At 35.0% G+C, this 19,371-nt stretch overlaps 1 protein-coding gene across 4 annotated transcripts; it reads left to right on the top strand.

Moving 5' to 3' along the window:
- The first annotated feature begins 109 nt into the window (after positions 1-109).
- LOC104903247 (4-hydroxy-3-methylbut-2-en-1-yl diphosphate synthase (ferredoxin), chloroplastic) lies at positions 110-13,353 on the top strand. 4 transcript variants are annotated; one of them, XM_048635776.2, is made up of 20 exons: positions 110-364; positions 900-1,129; positions 1,722-1,879; positions 2,710-2,816; positions 2,956-3,056; positions 3,138-3,214; positions 5,884-6,003; positions 6,124-6,354; positions 6,864-6,980; positions 7,072-7,146; positions 7,233-7,310; positions 7,885-7,944; positions 8,061-8,123; positions 8,254-8,398; positions 8,484-8,622; positions 10,643-10,720; positions 10,818-10,977; positions 11,091-11,189; positions 11,288-11,392; positions 11,983-12,533. In XM_048635776.2, exons 2-20 carry the CDS (start codon positions 922-924, stop codon positions 12,085-12,087), a joined length of 2,226 nt encoding a protein of 741 aa, XP_048491733.1. In that variant the 5' UTR covers positions 110-364; positions 900-921; the 3' UTR covers positions 12,088-12,533. The 4 variants fall into 4 exon arrangements, with proteins under 4 accessions (XP_048491733.1, XP_048491734.1, XP_048491732.1 ...); XM_048635777.2 differs by lacking the exon at positions 110-364 and adding an exon at positions 389-540; XM_048635775.2 differs by lacking the exon at positions 110-364 and having other exon boundaries at positions 391-1,129.
- Positions 13,354-19,371: the final 6,018 nt, after the last annotated feature.

Genomic DNA, 19,371 nt, shown 5'->3' with positions numbered 1-19,371 from the left:
AAAAACTACTCCATAATCCATATATTTGCTGATTGCACATTTGCACTAACAAATTCTACAAATTTAAAAAACAAAAAAAATCTACTATTACAGTATTACTCTAAAAATTATTATTTAATTATTTGTTTGATCTATCAAATGATTTTTCAATTACCCATTTGTGTGGCCTGTGCAATCAGTTTGGATACTGAACTGTCTTCTTCCTTATTTGCTTCTTCTTTCATTTTCTTCCTAAAACATTTCCCATAAATATTCCATTCTAAATTCTCCAAAATTCCAACTCAAGGAGTCACTTTTCAAGTCTACCCACCACGAGTTTTTTGTTTTCCAGATTGTTCCGACGTTTGCTTGCCCACTTAAAATTGTAAGTTTCATCTGTCAAATTTTAATAAATTGGTTCAAATTTTATATTTCTGCTAGAAATTCTCGTTCTTCTTAAAGAATATTCCTTTCAATTTTACTTTGCTGCTTTCTTAGTGTACAATTTTGCAGAGTTCTTTTTATTTTTATTTTGTGTGTGCGTATAACATACAAATTTCTGTAAGTATTTTCCCCCTGAATTATGATTCCAGTATACAAGAATTGTTTAATATGTTCATATCTGTGCTTTTTTTTTCTGCATCAAAGATAAATTTGCAATTAGGACATGTTTGGTTTTACTGATGAAAAATGTTTTAAATTAATTAAAGATAGACCCAGTTTTTTGTGTGTGGTTGTGGCAGCTAAAGAATGTGACATGGGTTCAAAAGTTGCCTTTTGATCCTCTTAGAAGAGAGCATGTTTAATTTAACTTAAAGATTATTTTGTGTGTATGTTTTGTTAGTTGTGGTTCATTTATTGTTTTTTTTCCTGCCCTTAATTTGGGGAGTTTCTGCTGGTGGTTTTTGTGAATTGTGTAGGAAGGATTAACTAATTCGAGCGATGGCGACCGGGATAATTCAAGCTCCAATTTGTCATGTTAAGAACAAGGATTTTGAGTTGGGTTTTTCCAAAAATGTGGATTTTGTGAAGATTTCAAATATTAGAAGTGTGAAGTTTCAAAGAACTAAAAGTTCTGTCATTAAGAGTTCAAATCCAGGATCTGATATTGCTGAGCTTCAGCCTGCATCAGAAGGAAGTAGTCTCCTAGGTAAGCTATTCTATTAGTTGATAGTAGTTAAATGATGAATTTTCTTTTCTGGCCTTATGAGGTTCTCATGTGTGTTGCCACTTTGACTGATTTCGTAATTCTTTAGCTTTACCACGGTATAACTTTTTCCAAACAAATTATCCAAATGCATTGTGAACTGGTATGATAATTGCAGTAGAAATCATATTTCGCGAAAGTCCATAATTGGCGTTACCTGAAGAATTAATCAGAGCAGTAATCAAAGTTTCAATTATGCTAAATGTGTTGGCACTTTGTCGTAGTTTGTGTGTCCCAAAGGTTGTGTAGGAGAACAAGAATGTGTAATGCGCATTTCTGACCTCTTATATCTAACTTCTAGGAAGATAGTAGTAACAATGATTTACAGATTTGCCAAACATTTTGCCTACCTATCCCACATGGGAAAGGAGGAGAGAAAGAGAAAAATATGAAAACTAGTTGCTCCTTGTGGTTAATTATATTGTTTTCTTTTCTGCTTAGTTTCATCTTCAATGCCATACGGTAGTTAAGAACTTTTGATTTATATACTTTTCCAGCACTATTTTAGCTATTGTGTTTGGAATTTTCGATGCAGTACCTCGGCAAAAGTACTGTGAATTGCCATACAAAACTGTGAGGAGGAAGACATGCACAGTGATGGTGGGTGATGTAGCTATCGGGAGTGACCACCCAATCAGGATACAAACAATGACAACAACAGACACAAAAGATGTTGCTGGAACAGTTGAACAGGTTCCCTGCTGGTTTTCTCCTTTAGTCCAATATTAATATGTGACCTTTATGAAATAGATATTATAGGCCACTTGCCCATTGTTCCATCCGTTGGACTACTTGAGTGAGTGTTTATCTTGCTTGAATAATCTAGTAGTTGTTTTCAAATGCTAAGAGGCTGAGATGGTATAGGTGAGCATCAGTATACTAATCTATCATAGTTTCCTTGCTTTATATCGTATATCCTGCTTTATTCTTTGTCTGCTGTTTGGAGATCATGTTGATGAAAAAATTCTTGGATTGTGGCTCCCTGATGTACAGAATTTAAAAATTAGGAGGACCCTGTCCAGTTAGCTCATAGTTTGAGCAGCACCCTCCAGAATACTTGGCTATCTTTCCATTGAATTCATCATCACTTGACCAAAACTAAAATATGTACATAGATACATTTGTTATCTTTTTTTTTAAAAGTATCGTCCTTTTCAATGTTTATGAAGTCAGTTAATTGTATTGTGTTCTGGTGCTTCTTCTTTAGAAAATCTTGCTTACTTATATCTATTATAGCCTCTAATATTAGAAATGAAGCGCTATATTCTAGCGTATCTGACAATCAACTTGTTTTGTGTAACTCCTACTGATGCATATCAAAAAGTTCCCCTAGTTATAGGCTTCAATACATTAACAAGACCTAGGATGTAGTTTTCATTATAGCATTTAATGGCTAGGGAAAAGAAGTCAAAAAACTTGAAGGACCTATAGAAATTGATGGCCATAGCAGATACTGCATCCGTGCTATTATAATTTGTTTTTGGTTCTTTAACCCAGTCGTTTTTTTTCACTTTCTCTGGCAGGTCATGAAAATTGCAGATAGTGGAGCGGATATTGTTCGGATAACAGTGCAGGGAAAGAAAGAGGCAGATGCCTGTTTTGAAATTAAGAACACACTTGTCCAAAAAAAGTAAGGCTTGACATTTTCTACCTAGTTGTAGTTTTATAGTCTTTTGTAGGTTCAATATTTAATTTTTTTTATGTCTACAACTTTATATAATTTTTTGAAACATACTTATCTAGCTTTTTTCTTTTCTTCTTTTTTCCAGCTACAATATTCCTCTAGTGGCAGATATTCATTTTGCTCCTTCTGTTGCAATGCGTGTTGCTGAATGCTTTGAAAAAATTCGTGTTAATCCTGGAAATTTTGGTATATGCTGAGCATTGGTTCTGTAAGCATAATAGTTATGTTTGTCCCTTGCACTGGAATAAAAGATATGCTTTGTTGCAGCTGATCGAAGGGCCCAGTTTGAGACGCTAGAGTACACAGAAGAGGATTATCAGAAGGAAATTGAGCACATAGAGCAGGTAAAATGTAATGCAGATGTCGCCTAAACATAGACAATGCAAAGAGTGAGAAATGGGGACGAGGGACATATACTATTGTTTTCTATGTGATGAAAGTTCAATTATATGAGCTTGAAAATTTCAGTAAGAAGGTCAGTCGTAATCCGCTGTAATGTTGTGTGAAGTTTATGAAGTAAGCTACGAAAGAGTGAATGGGACAGAAATAACAAATTAATTGTTGGGGAGAAGACATTAATAATGAGAAGTTGAAAGAATAACTGGTAAAAAGTTAACCAATGACACATAAACTAGAGGATTGAATTTTGGAGGGAAAACACTCAAGGATTTAAGACTTTTAAAAAGCTTCTTTATGTAACACAAACCAATGCAATTGATTTGCATGGATAGAGATCCATGCATGCTGATTGTGTGGTCCTTATCGTTGTAATTTTACCAACAAGGGTTACATATACGTCATGCAATATGTTATGGCTCAATTGATGAAAGATTTAATTGAGGGAGGAGAGGGGGCTCCTTAAACAAACCAATCGGCTGAAAAAATCAAATTTTTGAAAGCATTGTTAGATAGCTTTTTTGTGTCCGAAAATTACTTAGGTGCATGTGCATTCTGATTGCATCAAAAAAATGGAAGTTCAAACTTAGAAAACCTACTTCATGCAAACAAATCATCACCATGTAGTTTGGGTTTCCTATTTGTTGGGTTGTTGGGCCGACCTTGCAAATTAGTCGAGACTAGTAGAAGGATTCTGTTTGGTGTATCTAAGTCTACTCTCGATCTTTTTGCTACTTTTAGCTACATAAATAAGGTTTTCCCTAATTTAGCTCCATAAACTCATATTTTCATGGTTGGATTGCGATTGGCAAAGGAAGTACTAGCAGATCATTAAAATAACAAAATAAAAGTGAAGTTTAGCATGAATATCATTAACACCAACAATCTATGGAAATCTTGCTAAGAAAATGAATAGAGGAAATAATCTAGACATAAGGCAATAAAGATAGGAATTAAAAGTAATATAAATAACAAAGAAGGAGATAAAAGAGTGAGAAATGCAGATTGGGAGAAGCTATGGAGTCGTTTATTCTTCCGTTTTTTCTTCTATTCAATATTTCAAATCCAAGTATAAACCATACTTTTGCTCACTTTCCCTTTATAATAACCATTGTTTCTCTACTTTCTCTCACCAATACCCAAGCTAAACCTACACTAAACTAATATAACTACGTCGTGTTAGGAAAGTGGGGGTTTGTGCCTATTTATGGGTCCCTATTATAGGCATTGCTTAAGTCGGAACAAAACATAGTTTCCAAAAAGAATTCAGCGCCAATTGTGGTGCCTATATGGGCCACAGGCCACAGTTGCAGCCCTCAATATGAAGTTCTTGATGTATTAAGACAGGTACATATGATTGGAGTGAGAATGGCGTCAGAATACAGGAGCTGCAGGTCACATAGATTGTTTTGTTAAAATTAGGCTTATGACCAACTATACAAAAGCTTACAAACCTAACTTTCAACTCCAATATACAGTACAAACGAATGAGGAGTGTCTTGAACGATATAGCCATTTGAAGTTGACCATTTTGCACGTTTGGCTCTAGACATTTCCGAAAGCCTTATACTGATCCTAAACTGCTATGTTCGTGTCTTGTATGTGAAATCTGTATCTTCTAAGGTAAGAACCTACAATACAAAACAGCAAATGTAGTCTTGATTCCCAAATACTTGAAATGAAATGAAAAAAACTTGAAAGTGCTACCAGCCTACCACAAAGTATCCACAAATCTCAACCAAAACAATCATAGTATAGCACTTTAAGAGATAGGGGTAACAAAGATGCGTATTGTGAGATGACACCTTAAGAGATAGTATTTGGAAGAAAGGCATTGAGAAGAAGGTTGGAGTTGCTCATATAAAGGATAAGATAAGAGAAAACTGCTCACAATGGTTTGACATGTCGACAAGATGATGCACCGGTTAAGGTAGTGAAGAGTTGGGATTATGGAGAATATAGAAGTTGGGGGAGGCCAAAGATGACTTAGTAGAGGCCAAATATATGGAGAAATTAGGTTCTAGGGAGCATATAGCACTTGACAGAAGAGAATGGAGGCAAAATATACATGTCTGACGACCACGGGAGATAGAATTTTGACTCATGCAACCTACCCCATCTTATCGGTATCAAGGTTTTGGTGTTGTTGTCGTCTATCAACTAAATTAAGTAAAACTAAGGCAGAAAGTGTAAAATGAAAAAGAGAAGTGTTTCAAGCATTGGTAAAGATATGATATAACATTCATCCATTCCTTCTAGAAAGAAACTGAGGATGTATATTAGCTTAGACATAACGAATTCGCAGCATCATCTCGTTAGGTTTAAGATCTTATCGCTGCCATATCAACATTTTCCTCTCACTGCCACTAGTACATTACTTAAATTGGCTATTGGAAGTCGGAACTCAAGAGTCTTAGAGCCACAGCTTTGAACTTTAGAGGCTCACTTTTGAGTTTCACATAGGCAGCTTTTCAAAATTCTTATTTTCATTGTGATGATGATTCTGTTCTGTACTTCTGTTCTCATATTTGTCAAAATGCAAGATGTTTATTTCATGGTAGAGGATGAGAAATAACATAGTACATTGACTCTGTCTTCCTTTCTCGCGTCATACTAGGTATTTGCTCCATTGGTTGAGAAATGTAAAAAGTACGGTAGGGCAATGCGTATTGGGACGAATCATGGAAGCCTTTCTGATCGTATAATGAGCTATTATGGGGATTCTCCACGTGGAATGGTAAGCCTAACTTGCTTCTTCTGTCACCATTGGTGTTAAGAGTAATGCTAGTTCTAGTTTACGTTGGCCTAGTGCTTTTATTGACTCTGTTTTAAACTTCCATCTTTGAATCTGGAACAGGTCGAATCTGCATTTGAGTTTGCAAGAATTTGCCGGAAATTAGACTACCATAATTTTGTGTTTTCCATGAAAGCAAGCAATCCAGTTGTCATGGTTGAAGCGTATCGGTTATTGGTTGCAGAAATGTATTTGCAAGGATGGGATTACCCATTGCACTTGGGAGTTACAGAAGCTGGTGAAGGTGAAGATGGACGGATGAAATCCGCAATTGGGATTGGGACCCTTCTTCAGGTAAATTGAGAGATCTATTTTGCTGATAGATATTTGCTCCCACAGAACTAATGTCATCTAGATAGCACGTTTAGTATATTAAGTGGAATCAAGGAACTGATAGGACACAGCTAAGTTTTGGAATCAAAGAACTGATAAGGCACTTTAGTAAGTTCCTAAATGGAGGAAACTTTAACATGTTTAGGTTTAGTAAGTTCCTAAATGGAGGAAACTTTAACATGTTTAGGCTATGTGTGACTTTTTCATTTTTATGAATGGCAAGATTGCCTAGAATCAGTAACCGACACGTCAATCGTGTGTTCTTTCTTTAATTATAGGCTTGTTCTATCTTTCCAGAAGTATCACTATGATTTTTTTCCAATGTATCATTTATAGTGTAAAGTGTTAGATTCTATCACATTCGGGAATCCTAGATGTTTTTTATAGCCTAAATTATGTTTGTTTAACCAATGGAATGCAATCCAAGAAATACTATTGTGATAAGTCTCAGGAGAGTACTATATGTGTAGGATGGCTTGGGAGACACAATCAGGGTCTCCCTAACGGAACCACCAGAAGAGGAGATAGACCCCTGCAGAAGGCTGGCCAACCTTGGAACGAGAGCGGCTGAAATTCAGCAAGGAGTGGTAGGGTTAACGGGTTTCGTGATTGATTTGATGCTAATAGAGGATAAAATTCAATTTTTACCACATTCATATGGCTGTAATCTACTTCCAGGCACCATTTGAAGAAAAACACAGGCATTATTTTGAGTTTCAACGCAGAAGTGGTCAACTGCCAATTCAAAAAGAGGTTCGCTTACTATCCCCGATTTTTCCACAGCCTTTGGCTACTTTGTTCACTGTTTATTCCATTTAGTATTCTTCTATTTAACACAGGGCGAAGAAGTGGACTATAGAGGTGTCTTACACCGTGATGGTTCTGTTCTCATGACTGTTACCTTGGATCAATTAAAGGTGGGATTCTCCTTCAAATATTTTTACCTGTGTTGCTCTAGAGTCTCCTTATGTACAATTTAGGTGTATATATGCTTTCTTATAAATTTACTTATATGCAGTTATAATATATAAATCAATTGTTCTGCTAGAAGTCTGTCTTTGTTCTATATACATGCTTATTATGGGTCAATTTTGGTTAGTACTATATGCCAAATTGCCATTTATCTGGTATTTCTACTCTTAGTATTATTGGACTCTATTCTCTCCTATACTTCGTCAGCTATATGTTCTTCATTTTTTTCGTATTCCATGGTTATCTTGGCTGGTGAAATATGTCACTTCTTTTTCATTAACTTTGATCCTTATATTGTGAATTATAATATCCTAGTAGTTCCTGTGTGAGGGTGAAAATTGTGGTGTTTTACTTGTCTTGCATGTCTTTTTTACTTCCAAAACTGACTTTGTTGTCTCGGATGCTAATCTCGAGAACCTGTTGGCGATTCTAGCAAATCATTTAGCTGGTAGATGGAAAACATTTCGTCCTCTACCTTTAATGCTTAGTTCTAACTGTGTTCATTATATTTAATATCAGACACCTGAACTCCTGTACAAGTCACTAGCTGCAAAACTTATTGTAGGCATGCCTTTCAAGGTACGTCATTATTCAAATTAAACTATAATTTCTTAGGAAAAAAATGATTGCTCCACTGCTGTGATAATTTTCCTATATGTATTGGAAATTGCTTGACAAGATTCTTCTCAACTTAGGATCTGGCCACTGTGGATTCCATTTTGCTGAGGCAGCTTCCACCGCAAGATGATGTTGATGCAGTAAGCAATCTCCTTTTTTCCCCTTACTTATCATTTTGTTTGTCCATTAGTTCAAGCATGCTGCATCAACTTATCATCATATATGTAGATACAAATGATTGATCTGCTCTGCTTTGCTTTATATGATCAGCGGCTAGCTCTCAAGAGATTGATCGATATAAGTATGGGAGTAATAACCCCTTTGTCTGAACAACTAACAAAGCCCTTGCCTAATGCGATTGTTCTTGTGAACCTCAAGGAGTTGTCAACTGGTGCACACAAGCTTTTACCTGAAGGTGGTCAAAGTTGCAGTTTCTTAGTATTTGCTGCTGATCATAAGTTAGGGGATCCTATATAATATCAAGATCATATGTTTTCCAGGAACACGCTTTGCTGTGTCTCTGCGTGGTGATGAACAGTATGAGGAACTGGACATTCTCAAAGAGATAGATGCTACAATGATTCTGCATGAACTGCCTTTCACTGAAGAGAATGTCAGCAGAGTCCATGCAGCACGAAGGTATGGTCTGTGATGATTTTGCTTGGTTTATTGCTAGACTCATCGAGTCATTGCATGGTTTGTTGAACAGTCGTGTTCTCCTAACGGGGAATTTTCGGAGTATGAATTGCATCTAGTTAGACTGCATTAAATAGAGACTCTAAAGATTTTGTTTATGAGAGTAAGAAAAGTTCCTTTTATGATAGTTCAAGCTCTTGTAATCTCCGGTGAAGCTCATAGAAAAATCTATTTTTTGAACTGGCTGAACCTCGTAAAATCTCTATATTCATCTTCTTAATTTTCTATTCTAATTTTTCTAAATTTCACTCAAGCAAGCTTTGGTGACACTGACAGCGATAGTGCTCCATTACTAGCCACTTTTGGCTAGGGTGAGCAGAACGATGAATGGATTATAAAATTGGGTTATGCACTTACGTCTTCCAATAAAAACCTTTTTCTAACTATTACATTGTTGATGGAGGTATGATTGTTTTAGGGAATATGGCTTCCGGTAAGGTTATTGATAGTCGAGACTATTAGCATCAAGATGTTTGATGGAGTTGTGAGAACTTTGTCAAATTACGATCAATGCCTGATTCAAGAATGAACTGGATTTCATTTGGTACCCTATGCAAACATAGACAATTACAGGTTATTGTATCGATTTATTAAGGCCAAAAAGTTTGGTAACTTGTATGTGCTAAAGAAACTCTAGTTACAGATTCATTGATGAAATCCACAGTTTCTTTGTTAGGATGGTGACATTAGGTTGTGGCATATGAGACTTGGTGCAATGGGAAATTGTAGTACGAGTACTCTAAAGATCGGTTGCTTGGAAAGAATATTGGGGATCAGAACAAGGAATTTTCTTGGATGTAAACTTATCTTTTTCTACTTGTACATAGAAATGATGAGGATGTTGTTACTAGAGGCATTCGGGCTAGATGAAGGATAGTATGGTCTTCCTTAAATAGCATGGCCCCATCAATCCAGATAAAGAAGTGGCGTATGTAATTGTTTAAGAGCTTGAAAAATTACTAGCCCTCTCCAACAGTGTAGAAGCGTGTCATTAGTGGGTAATTTTTAACTGTTAAATTTAGAGGAAGGATCCTTATCATGGTTTGGTTTGCATGAATCTGGCACTTGCTATCCAAAAATCATTGTCTTGTTACTTGATTGTTTCTATTCCGAGATCTATATTCTGCCTTGAATATCTTTACCATCTGAGTGTCCAATACCCGTAAACCAACAAATAATCTATACTTTAGATTCCCTTGAGGAGTCTGTCGTAAATCTTAATTATTTGTAGGTGAAAATTTGCTGCTAATGCTGTTATGGGTGGCTGGTAAAGGATTGTATACTCCTAGTAATGGTCTATCTTAGTTAGAAATTGGTCAGTTACTGATTTACGGCTAACAGAATGACAGATAGGTAAGGCATGTTGCATACGCAACCCATGACTAAGTCAATTGGTGTTAACTTTTAATCGATGCAATTTTTTATTATAGTATACAATATGAGGGAATCTTGTATTTGTTTTGTTAATCTTTTCTGGCAATGTGGCTTGTGGGATGCAAAAATGAATGTGCTAAATTGCTTCAGTTTGCTATTTAGTTTCAAATTCTGAGTGAAAGTGAATGTTGGGTATTTGACACTACAGATGGGTACGGACATACCATTTTGCCAACCGCTGAAAGTTCGACTTTTTTCTTATTGTAACAAAGAATATTTTTATGTCATAATTGAGCATGATTTTATCTGTGTCAAGGCTTCTGGATCTATTCCCTAGTATGAAACGTATATCTAAGTCTTTGCTTCACCTCTAAGGACTTCATGCACTCTTCTTCATACTGTTTTTCGTTTTTAACTTTATTGCCCGCTCCCCACTCCCATTTCACTATTTGAGTTAGTTCATGATTTTGGATGTTTGCACCAACTCTTCTGCATACTGTTATCATTTTTAAGCTTTCTACCGACTCCCTGATCTCATTTCACTGTTTGAGTTATGGCTCATGATTTTAGATGTTTGCACCAATTGCAGGCTTTTTGAGTACCTATCAGATAATTCTTTGAACTTCCCGGTAATACATCATATCCAGTTCCCCTCTGGGACACACAGGTATTTCATAATATGATGTCTAAGTTGAAGCCATGGTGATAATCATTCCACTTCTCATTGTCTCTCCCTCATTTCCATAATCGTATTGTCCTATCAGGGATGACTTAGTTATTCGTGCTGGTACCTATGCTGGATGCCTTCTTGTGGATGGGCTAGGAGATGGTGTACTTCTAGAAGCTCGTGATCAAGATTTCGAATTTCTTAGAAACACATCGTTTAACTTGCTTCAAGGTTGCAGAATGAGGAATACCAAAACGGTAATGATTTTCTGAAGGAAAAAGATCCTTATGTTTTCTTTTTATAAATTTGAGTTATTTCTTGTTGTCAGTGGATTATTTAAGACCACTCATGTTTGTGTTCCTTGATCCAGGAATATGTGTCATGCCCTTCGTGTGGGAGGACACTTTTCGACCTCCAAGAAATAAGCGCTCAAATTAGGGAGAAGACATCCCACTTACCTGGTGTTTCTGTAATATTCTAAACCAATCCTCCAATGGCATTTGTTTGATATCAATGAAAAGAGTAAGCAGACAATCAATTCTCTGAACCCTTCATCTGGTTGTGCAGATCGCAATCATGGGTTGCATTGTAAATGGTCCTGGGGAGATGGCCGATGCAGACTTTGGATATGTTGGTGGTTCTCCTGGGAAAATTGATCTTTATGTCGGCAAGGTATTCCATCACCGCCTTATATCCTCGGTTAAGAATGCAGATTTATTTTTAATTTTTCTGTAGTTGTCAGATAATGAAGATGCAGACATCCAGATTTTAATACGATTCCGGTTATTGAAAACCTTGTTGATAGCATATACAAACAAGCTTCACTAATACATAGTATACTATCTATTTTAAAAATGGTCTCTTTCTCAGTTCTTTCTTGCTGTTTTCAGTCCTAGTTATGGTGGGTTTGGGTTAGATTCATTCAGGTGTTACCCTAATAATATTCAGCATCTTGTTTACTTCAATGTCAGTTTGTCTCTAAACTGTACCTTTAATTTCTTATAAAACCGAAAAATTGTCTTGTAAACAAATTCAGTAGCTTCCCAATAGATCCTCTACCACTATATTGCACAAGTATCAAGGCACACAATTCATTGAGGGAAAAGCCTCTCCCCTCAAGGAGTTGCGGGGGTTAGATTCTTAAATTCAAACCTACCCTGACCCAATTTTGGAAGTCTTTTGTTGGTTGTATTGTTCTTATACTGATTCTGTCATTTGAGTAACTGAAGCTAGTGTAAAGTAATTTATCACACATTTTTTAGCCGGCCATCTACTGGACCATAAAGCTGCTGATAATATCATGTGAAAGAAAACATTATTTCCAAGAGAGGCAGAGAAAGAGATGGAAGGGACAATATGTAGGCTGACAACACTGCCAGGGAATGTAAAGAAGGGGTTCAATTAAAGGAGAACAGAAATGAAGTTTGGAAATGGATAGATATCTAGGCTAAGGCTATGATCCACTCCTTATACTCAGCAATCCTTGGATTCTACGCCCAAATCAGGACCATGATGGGCATCGTGCTCGTCATTGCATATTCTTTTCATTACACTTAGGGTTCTTTTGTATGATATAATTTTAAACGTAGAGTCATCATCGAAAGAAAATGCAATGTAAAAAATGAAATTAGGAAATTCTATGCTATAAGGAACATGCAACTCCGATGTAAAGAACATGCAACTCCATCATACTCTTGTAGTCCTGTGTGTTGGGATCTAAGTTGCAATTATGAATCTGGCTTTATGTCCACTTCATGTTAACATTTGCTGCAAGTTGTTCTTCCTTCATGTTTAATGCACAGATGTCTCTATATGCTTCCCCTTCTCTGTCAAAAAATTGATATTCCCCTTTGTTATTATTCAATGAAATGCTCTTGAAAGTCGAATGTAGATGTTTTTACTGGATTATTATTATACTTTATCTGTTCTAGAATAAGTAAAGCAATTTCCTTTAATGGAAGTTGCAAATTAAATGCAACAAAACCATTTTTGGTTTAAAGGTTTTCTTCAGCTCTCTTCATCACATGGATCCCTCTTTCTATTTTTGCGCTTGTTCTAGAATGGTGGAATTGTTACAAAGGAAATTCAGATGTATGTCAACAAATAGTCGAGACATTAAAAGACACAATTTTACCATCTTTATTTTGCAGACGGTGGTGAAGCGAGGAATTGCAATGGAGCATGCTACAAACGCTTTAATTGACTTAATCAAAGAACATGGACGATGGGTGGATCCTCCCGTGGAAGAGTAGAATATCCATGGAAGTAGAGAAATTTTGTGTAGTCTTCATAGCAAATGGCTAGGATATAGGATCATGCAAAAGAAAAACAGTAAAGAAGTTTCACATATTCATGCTGGAGGCAAAGGTATAGTCCATTATACAGAGTAGTGTAATACTTTCATCAAAGAATATTTATTCTTATTATTATTTGAAAGTTATACCTCCTCAAATAACAAAATTCTCCTAGGCTATTTTCTAGGGGTGCAGATTCAGTGTAGTGCAATTTGTGAAATTACAAAATGAGATTAATATATCTTTAGATAAGGGATTGGTTTTGCCATTTTATGTAGCAAACATCTATTAGATTTCAAATACAATATAGGAAAATCTCATCATTATATTGTTGTTGTACATGCTCTTTGTCTTATCAGTGTATTAAAATGTGGAACTTTTTTTTGCTTGGTACTTTGGTTCATGTATGGAACATTGCACTAAAATTGTTACTTGTACAACACTAATGTGTCCATACAAGCTATTATGAATTATGATGGTTTCATTTAAGCTCTGCTCTGCTCTGCTCTGATGTTATGTCCATTTCCGGAAGAGCTAAAGTTAATCGATCGATCTTTGGCATTTGCATACCCCAACTTTTGGCTTTCAACTATAGCAAACCTAATCGATCTTTCATTATAATTGTATGCACTACTTTCTTCGGGGTATCAATGAAACATTCATTTTCAAAAGGCATCCCCCTTATTTACTTATTTATTTATATTACACTTTTCCTTTTCCCTTCACTTTCACCCTCCTAACTTCTATTCCTCACCCGTATGCATCTACGAATGAAGTAAATTACGAGGTCAAACAATCTTCTTGAAAAGATAACACTAAATCTCATAAAAAACAAATTGGCCGAAGCATTACATCCAAACAAGTGGAATATCAAAATTACATAGTTGAACTTATTTATATAATTCCCAAGAACTTCGTTCTAACTAATACGAAATCACGATAATTGTTTCACGCAAATTGGACAAAGACCAAAATATCAATTTTTTTTTAGAGGAAAAGCCAGCCATAATATTAACTCATAGCCAAAGAGTCAGACAATACATAAGGAGCAATTTTTACAGAAAAGTGATTCTCCCAAACTTGCTCAACACCAAAAGAAACTAATCTCGCGAGATGATGGGTAACATAATTTCAACCTCTCCTAATATGAGACCAAACTACAGAATCAAAATTGCAATGACAGAATATCTTCTAACACACTATCAAAATGAGAATAAAAAACAACTGCTTTCGAAAGACGCTTCACCATCACTTGACTATCTGCCTCCAAGATAATGTTGACAAAACCATACCGCTTAGCAAGCTTTATAGTCAAGAGGGGAGTGCTTTACACTCTGCAATTTCCAGGGGCCACCAAGCACAAACTGCCTCGTTGTCGCAAAGATTATCTCACCTTTCTCATCTCTTGCCACAACACCCATTCCAACCCAACCTTCAGTTACCAGTAACACATCTGCATTGAGTTTCACCAGGACTGGACGGGTTATGGACATCTAAAACTAAAGTGTCTAGTATCCATGGATCGGTTAAGTCTACTGTAAAGTTTGGACAACAGTTAAAGTAGATTGGACCATTACAAATATTAGTTTGAATCATAGCTAAAAGGGAATCTTTATAGCCAACTAAGCGATTATCTCTTAGAGCTATATATATTGGACAATCAAGACCTTCTCTAGACAGTGGTTTTAAGGCTATTTGAACCATACCAAAATGAATATACCTACTTCCTCCGTTTTTTATTAGATGTTACACTTTTCAAATCACAGACTCCTAGGTAATTTTTGGATAGGAGAGAGATAGAGAGAATGAAAAACAAAAGGGTCCCATGTGAACATGTGATAGGAGAGATAGAGAGAAATTATTACCCAAAATAAAAGTGTAACATCTAATTTAAAACTTCCTAAAATAGAAAGTGTAACATCTGAAAAAAAACGGAGGAAGTATATGTTTTCAAGTATTTATCTATAGATGTCTTATTAAGTAATTTAATACTTTGAAATTCCTGATTTAAACTCGTACTTTCCTCATGATGCTTAATAGAAAAAGCAGTCTTAAAATCAAGTTTTCCTATTTGATAAATTGTATCGATATGTTTCCTAGGTATAGTCCAGTTTTGAACATTAATTGGAAAAGATATTTCCTTACTTTGTACTATGTTTGAGTTATCACTATCATGTGAAAATAACTTTCTAACAAAAGTAGCCATAATCATATAATAATAAAATTTAGTGCACGTAGCAGATAAGCAAATGCATATAAATGGGACCAACGGGACCACCCTTACCGGGATCACCTTTTCTCCTCTTAACGGCTGACCAACGGATTTAACAAGGGCTGACCGATGTCTGACCAACACTTAGTGCAAGTTCTTAACTACTAAACTCACAAAATTATATTTTATATGATGTAGGTAGCTTTTAGAGCACCCACAATGGGATTCCCCATTTGTAAAAATCAGCAAATAAGAACCCTCCCACCAATGGAGGTATGTCACCCATCATGAAAAAAAAAGGGGAACACCAATAAATATGTAACCCAACCAATAATGATGGCCTATGGTGTGCTGCCATGTGGAAGAGAAAAGGGAAGCATCCCACGGAAAACAACGCTTCCCCAGATTTTAATTTGCAAAAAAAAAAAAAAAAATCAACCCACCAACCACAACACGCCATGTGTCACACGCTGCAAACACCAATGCCTGAACCAACCACAACATGCCATATGTCGCTGCTTTAACTTTTACAATGGTAATATTACCGTTTATTAAAAATGTCATAACTTTTTATATATAATGAATAAAAAAAAAAAATTATACCAACGGTCATATTTTTTTATCCTCTATAAATAAAGACCAATCTTGATATATTTTCAACACTCCAAAAAATCCATAATTTTTCATTAAGTGTTTCATAAATCTTATTTGATAATTATGGATCCCAATCATCCTAATTATAGGAATAGATATCAACTAAATGCAAATTACGAACAAAATCCAAATTCCCAACAAAATTCCAAAACCCAACAAAAATTCCAATTATGGGTAAACTAGTGTAATTAAAAATAACGCTTTTTTGTAATATAATATAATTAATGAATTAATCCGATTAATTATAAGGTAATTATTTAATTATAATTACCATATTTTGTTTTAATTAAAATTATCTAAAATTAATGTGATGAATCAAATTATTTTATTGATGTTGGTGGGGTATGGAAAGTAGGAGAGAGAAAAGGAGGTGGGGTATGGAAAAGTAGGAGAGAGAAGGTAAATGGGGAGGTTAATGAATGGAGGTGTGTAATTGTGAAATGGGAAGGGTAGGTGGTAAAGTTAGTGGAAAGTGATGTGGACGAATGAGATGAAGAGAGAGAAATTATGGGGATGTTAATGAATGTTGATGCTCTTAGTGAAAAGTACTAACACTAGATAGTTAAACTAAACTTAGTACATATAAAGATAATAGATTTTCCTTTTAGATAAACAAAACCTAACTATTCTAATAAAATATAGTAGAAGTTATCAAGCAATTGTGATATAGTGCAAGTTTACGTATGAAGTAAACATGTACATCAAAGTTACTAAAAAACAAAACCACAAAAGGACGGAATAACAACTACCCATCCTAATTTTAACACTATTAGTGGTACTAGTATGAGTAATTAGACTATTTTAGGCTTAATATCTGTAGATCCTACCCCCCGGCGATTTTTTGGCTCTGATACCAAGATGATCCCCAGGACTGGACGAGTTATGGACCGTTCCGGACGTAGTTCAGATTAATTATATAGCGAAAGGGGGACTGTTTGGTAGGTAATTAATTTCGTCAAATGATTAATAAAAACTTTGAAAATAAAAGTTTTGAAATTTATTTTTGATTTTAAAAAAGTAATTTATTATTGAATTAATAACTAGATGAAATCAATTTTGAAAATTTGAACAGATGTTTTGAATAGTTTGAACAGATGTTGAAAGCAATTAAAAGAGACGCATATATGAATAATAACTTACTTTGATTGAACTTTGAATGATCTTACACAAGGATTGAGTAACAACTAATTTTGAGCGAGAGGCTTTTGTAACAGATTCCTAAATTTTTCTCTCTATTTTTTTTTGTACTGAAGAAAAACACATGATGTTTACGGAGATACAATACGTGCTATTTATAGTACATGGATTATGTTTGATAAGTTTCGCCGCCTTTCTTTTGATATGCTTTGCCGTATGTAGACATTGTCGTTTGAAGACAGACACATCTTTTTTCTTTGAATTGTTCAGCTGGCTTTGAGTTAATCTGGTAACCTTTGTATTTGGTAAGTATTCTTCTGATAACTTTGATTGTGATTTTGGATTATGCCTAAATGAAACTTTTGGTTTTTTGTGGCTTTATGTGGAGTGGGTTTGTGGATGCCCGTGGTTACCTTTGTACTTTGTAGAATTCCTTTCTTCATTTTGTAGATTAATCCCTTTGTCCTTTTGTGCCTTTCAGTGATGAATGTACAATTCATCAGATAGTCAGGTGGCATACAGGATATTTGATGAGTCGTCATAGGAGTACATGCATTGAAAATGTTAGTAAAATATGTCCCTTATTTTTGCCTAAGTGATATTCACTTAGCGGGATCTTTTTATTTTTTATTTTTTATTGTCCTAATTTTTGCCAGGAAGTTCATGCGGACAATTTTCTAATAATTTGAATAAGAGTATTTTGCCTTCTTGAGAGAGAAATTTGCCAACTCTGAGTTGAGATAAATATGGAGTTAATGGTTCAGAGTGGTTAACACCAGTAATGAAATACTCTTGTAGCCATGTAGGAAAAACAACTATTGTATTTCCGTAATGGATAAAAGTAACAGGGTCTTTGTCATTTTTTTGGATTAATTCTTCAATTTTGCGGATGATTAGAAGAACCCATATGCTCTTGCTTGAGTTGATGTAAGACATCAGGATCTTTGCAATAAAGATCACACTTTACTATATTAATGAGTATGAAGTAGTGGGCTGGTTTGATTTTGCCGTCCACCATTTCTATTTGGCGCAAATGACTTCTTCATAAATCCACTCTTTCCTTTAAAGAGAACATACTGTTGAAAATATATATTGCTAGAATTTTGTGAACTCTTGGAAAAATTCTGTGTCTGGTTCTGGTACTTCGTAAAATTTCCTTACCAAGCCATATTTCCATAACTGAAAATATGGATCAGTTTTTTGAATATCTCTTATGGATATAAAGAATCCTCCAGTTTGGTAATATGAAAATATTAATATAGACCGTCCCCATGTTCGCCAAATGCTACAGGGGGATATTTTTTCCGATGTTAGGAAATTGATATACCAGCTGTTGAAGTGTTCTTGCTTTACTTTGTTGATGATGATTTTCTGCATATCGGTTGGAAGCTTATATATTTGGATGATTAGTTCATATATGAAAAGTTTGGAAATTGTTTTATGTATTGCAGGTAAAGCATGGGTTTTGGCTGTTTGAGTGAGGTTGTTTGATAAGTCTTTTGTGGTGGGGGAAAGTTTTTTGAGTAAATCTTGAATACCTTGGGTATGAATTCTTCTTTTTTGTGTGAGGTATGGGTTTTTGGTTTTGGAACTGGAAGATGGTTGAGTTTTCTGCATCTGAAATAATTAAATGAGTAAATATGAATAAAAATTAATTTTGATTAATGAAAAATAATTTTTATGAGAATAAATCTTTTGAAATTCAACAAATATTATTACAACATCCTTTTTGACAAAACGGGGCTGACTCTTTTGAACAACAAGAGGTTGACTCATTATCTGATTTTATTTGCAGTAGATTATCTTCACTATGGTCAGTAAGATTATGTTCTGAGGAAGTTTCTAGTGAATATAAGGCTAAAATATTTTGTTGAAGGTCTGGATCATGACCACATAATTCATTAACCTTTTGTTTTAAGTCACATTCGTTAGCCTTATGACCTACTCGTCCACATTTATAACAATAAATCGGTCTTTTGGAATTTATAATTTTCTTTGGTGGTCAGGTGGGAGCCTTAAAGGTCTTTTTATAATATGGGTCGTTATTAATAAATTTTCTAGTTGGTCGAAAATTTTCCCTATATCTCTTTTTATTGATGGCAGAGGGAGGTTGAATTTTGGGTAAACCAAAAGCAGCACAAAAACTTCATAATTCTATACGTCTTTCCCTTTTTTCAGATGAATATTTACTTTGAATTGCTAATTCTTGACACAAAGCAATTGCTTCTTTTTTAACAAAGGAAAATATTTTCCCATAAGTCATATTATCATATGTAATTTCGTCTTGACCCGCACTTTCTCTTAATTTTAGGAATATTCTTTGAGAAAATAGGGATGGAAGACCAGATATAAAC

The sequence above is a fragment of the Beta vulgaris genome, chromosome 9 (assembly GCF_026745355.1).
Source record: "Beta vulgaris subsp. vulgaris cultivar EL10 chromosome 9, EL10.2, whole genome shotgun sequence".
NCBI lineage: Eukaryota > Viridiplantae > Streptophyta > Magnoliopsida > Caryophyllales > Amaranthaceae > Beta > Beta vulgaris.
This window is presented reverse-complemented; position numbering and strand designations above follow the sequence as displayed.

Bases quoted from the DNA above. Each gene is read 5' to 3' on its own strand.
- LOC104903247 (XM_048635776.2), top strand. From the start codon at position 922: ATGGCGACCGGGATAATTCAAGCTCCAATTTGTCATGTTAAGAACAAG. The intron at 1,130-1,721 runs GTAAGCTATTCT...TTTTCGATGCAG, and splicing joins AGAAGGAAGTAGTCTCCTAG to TACCTCGGCAAAAGTACTGT. The intron at 11,393-11,982 runs GTATTCCATCAC...CACATTTTTTAG, and splicing joins TTGATCTTTATGTCGGCAAG to CCGGCCATCTACTGGACCAT.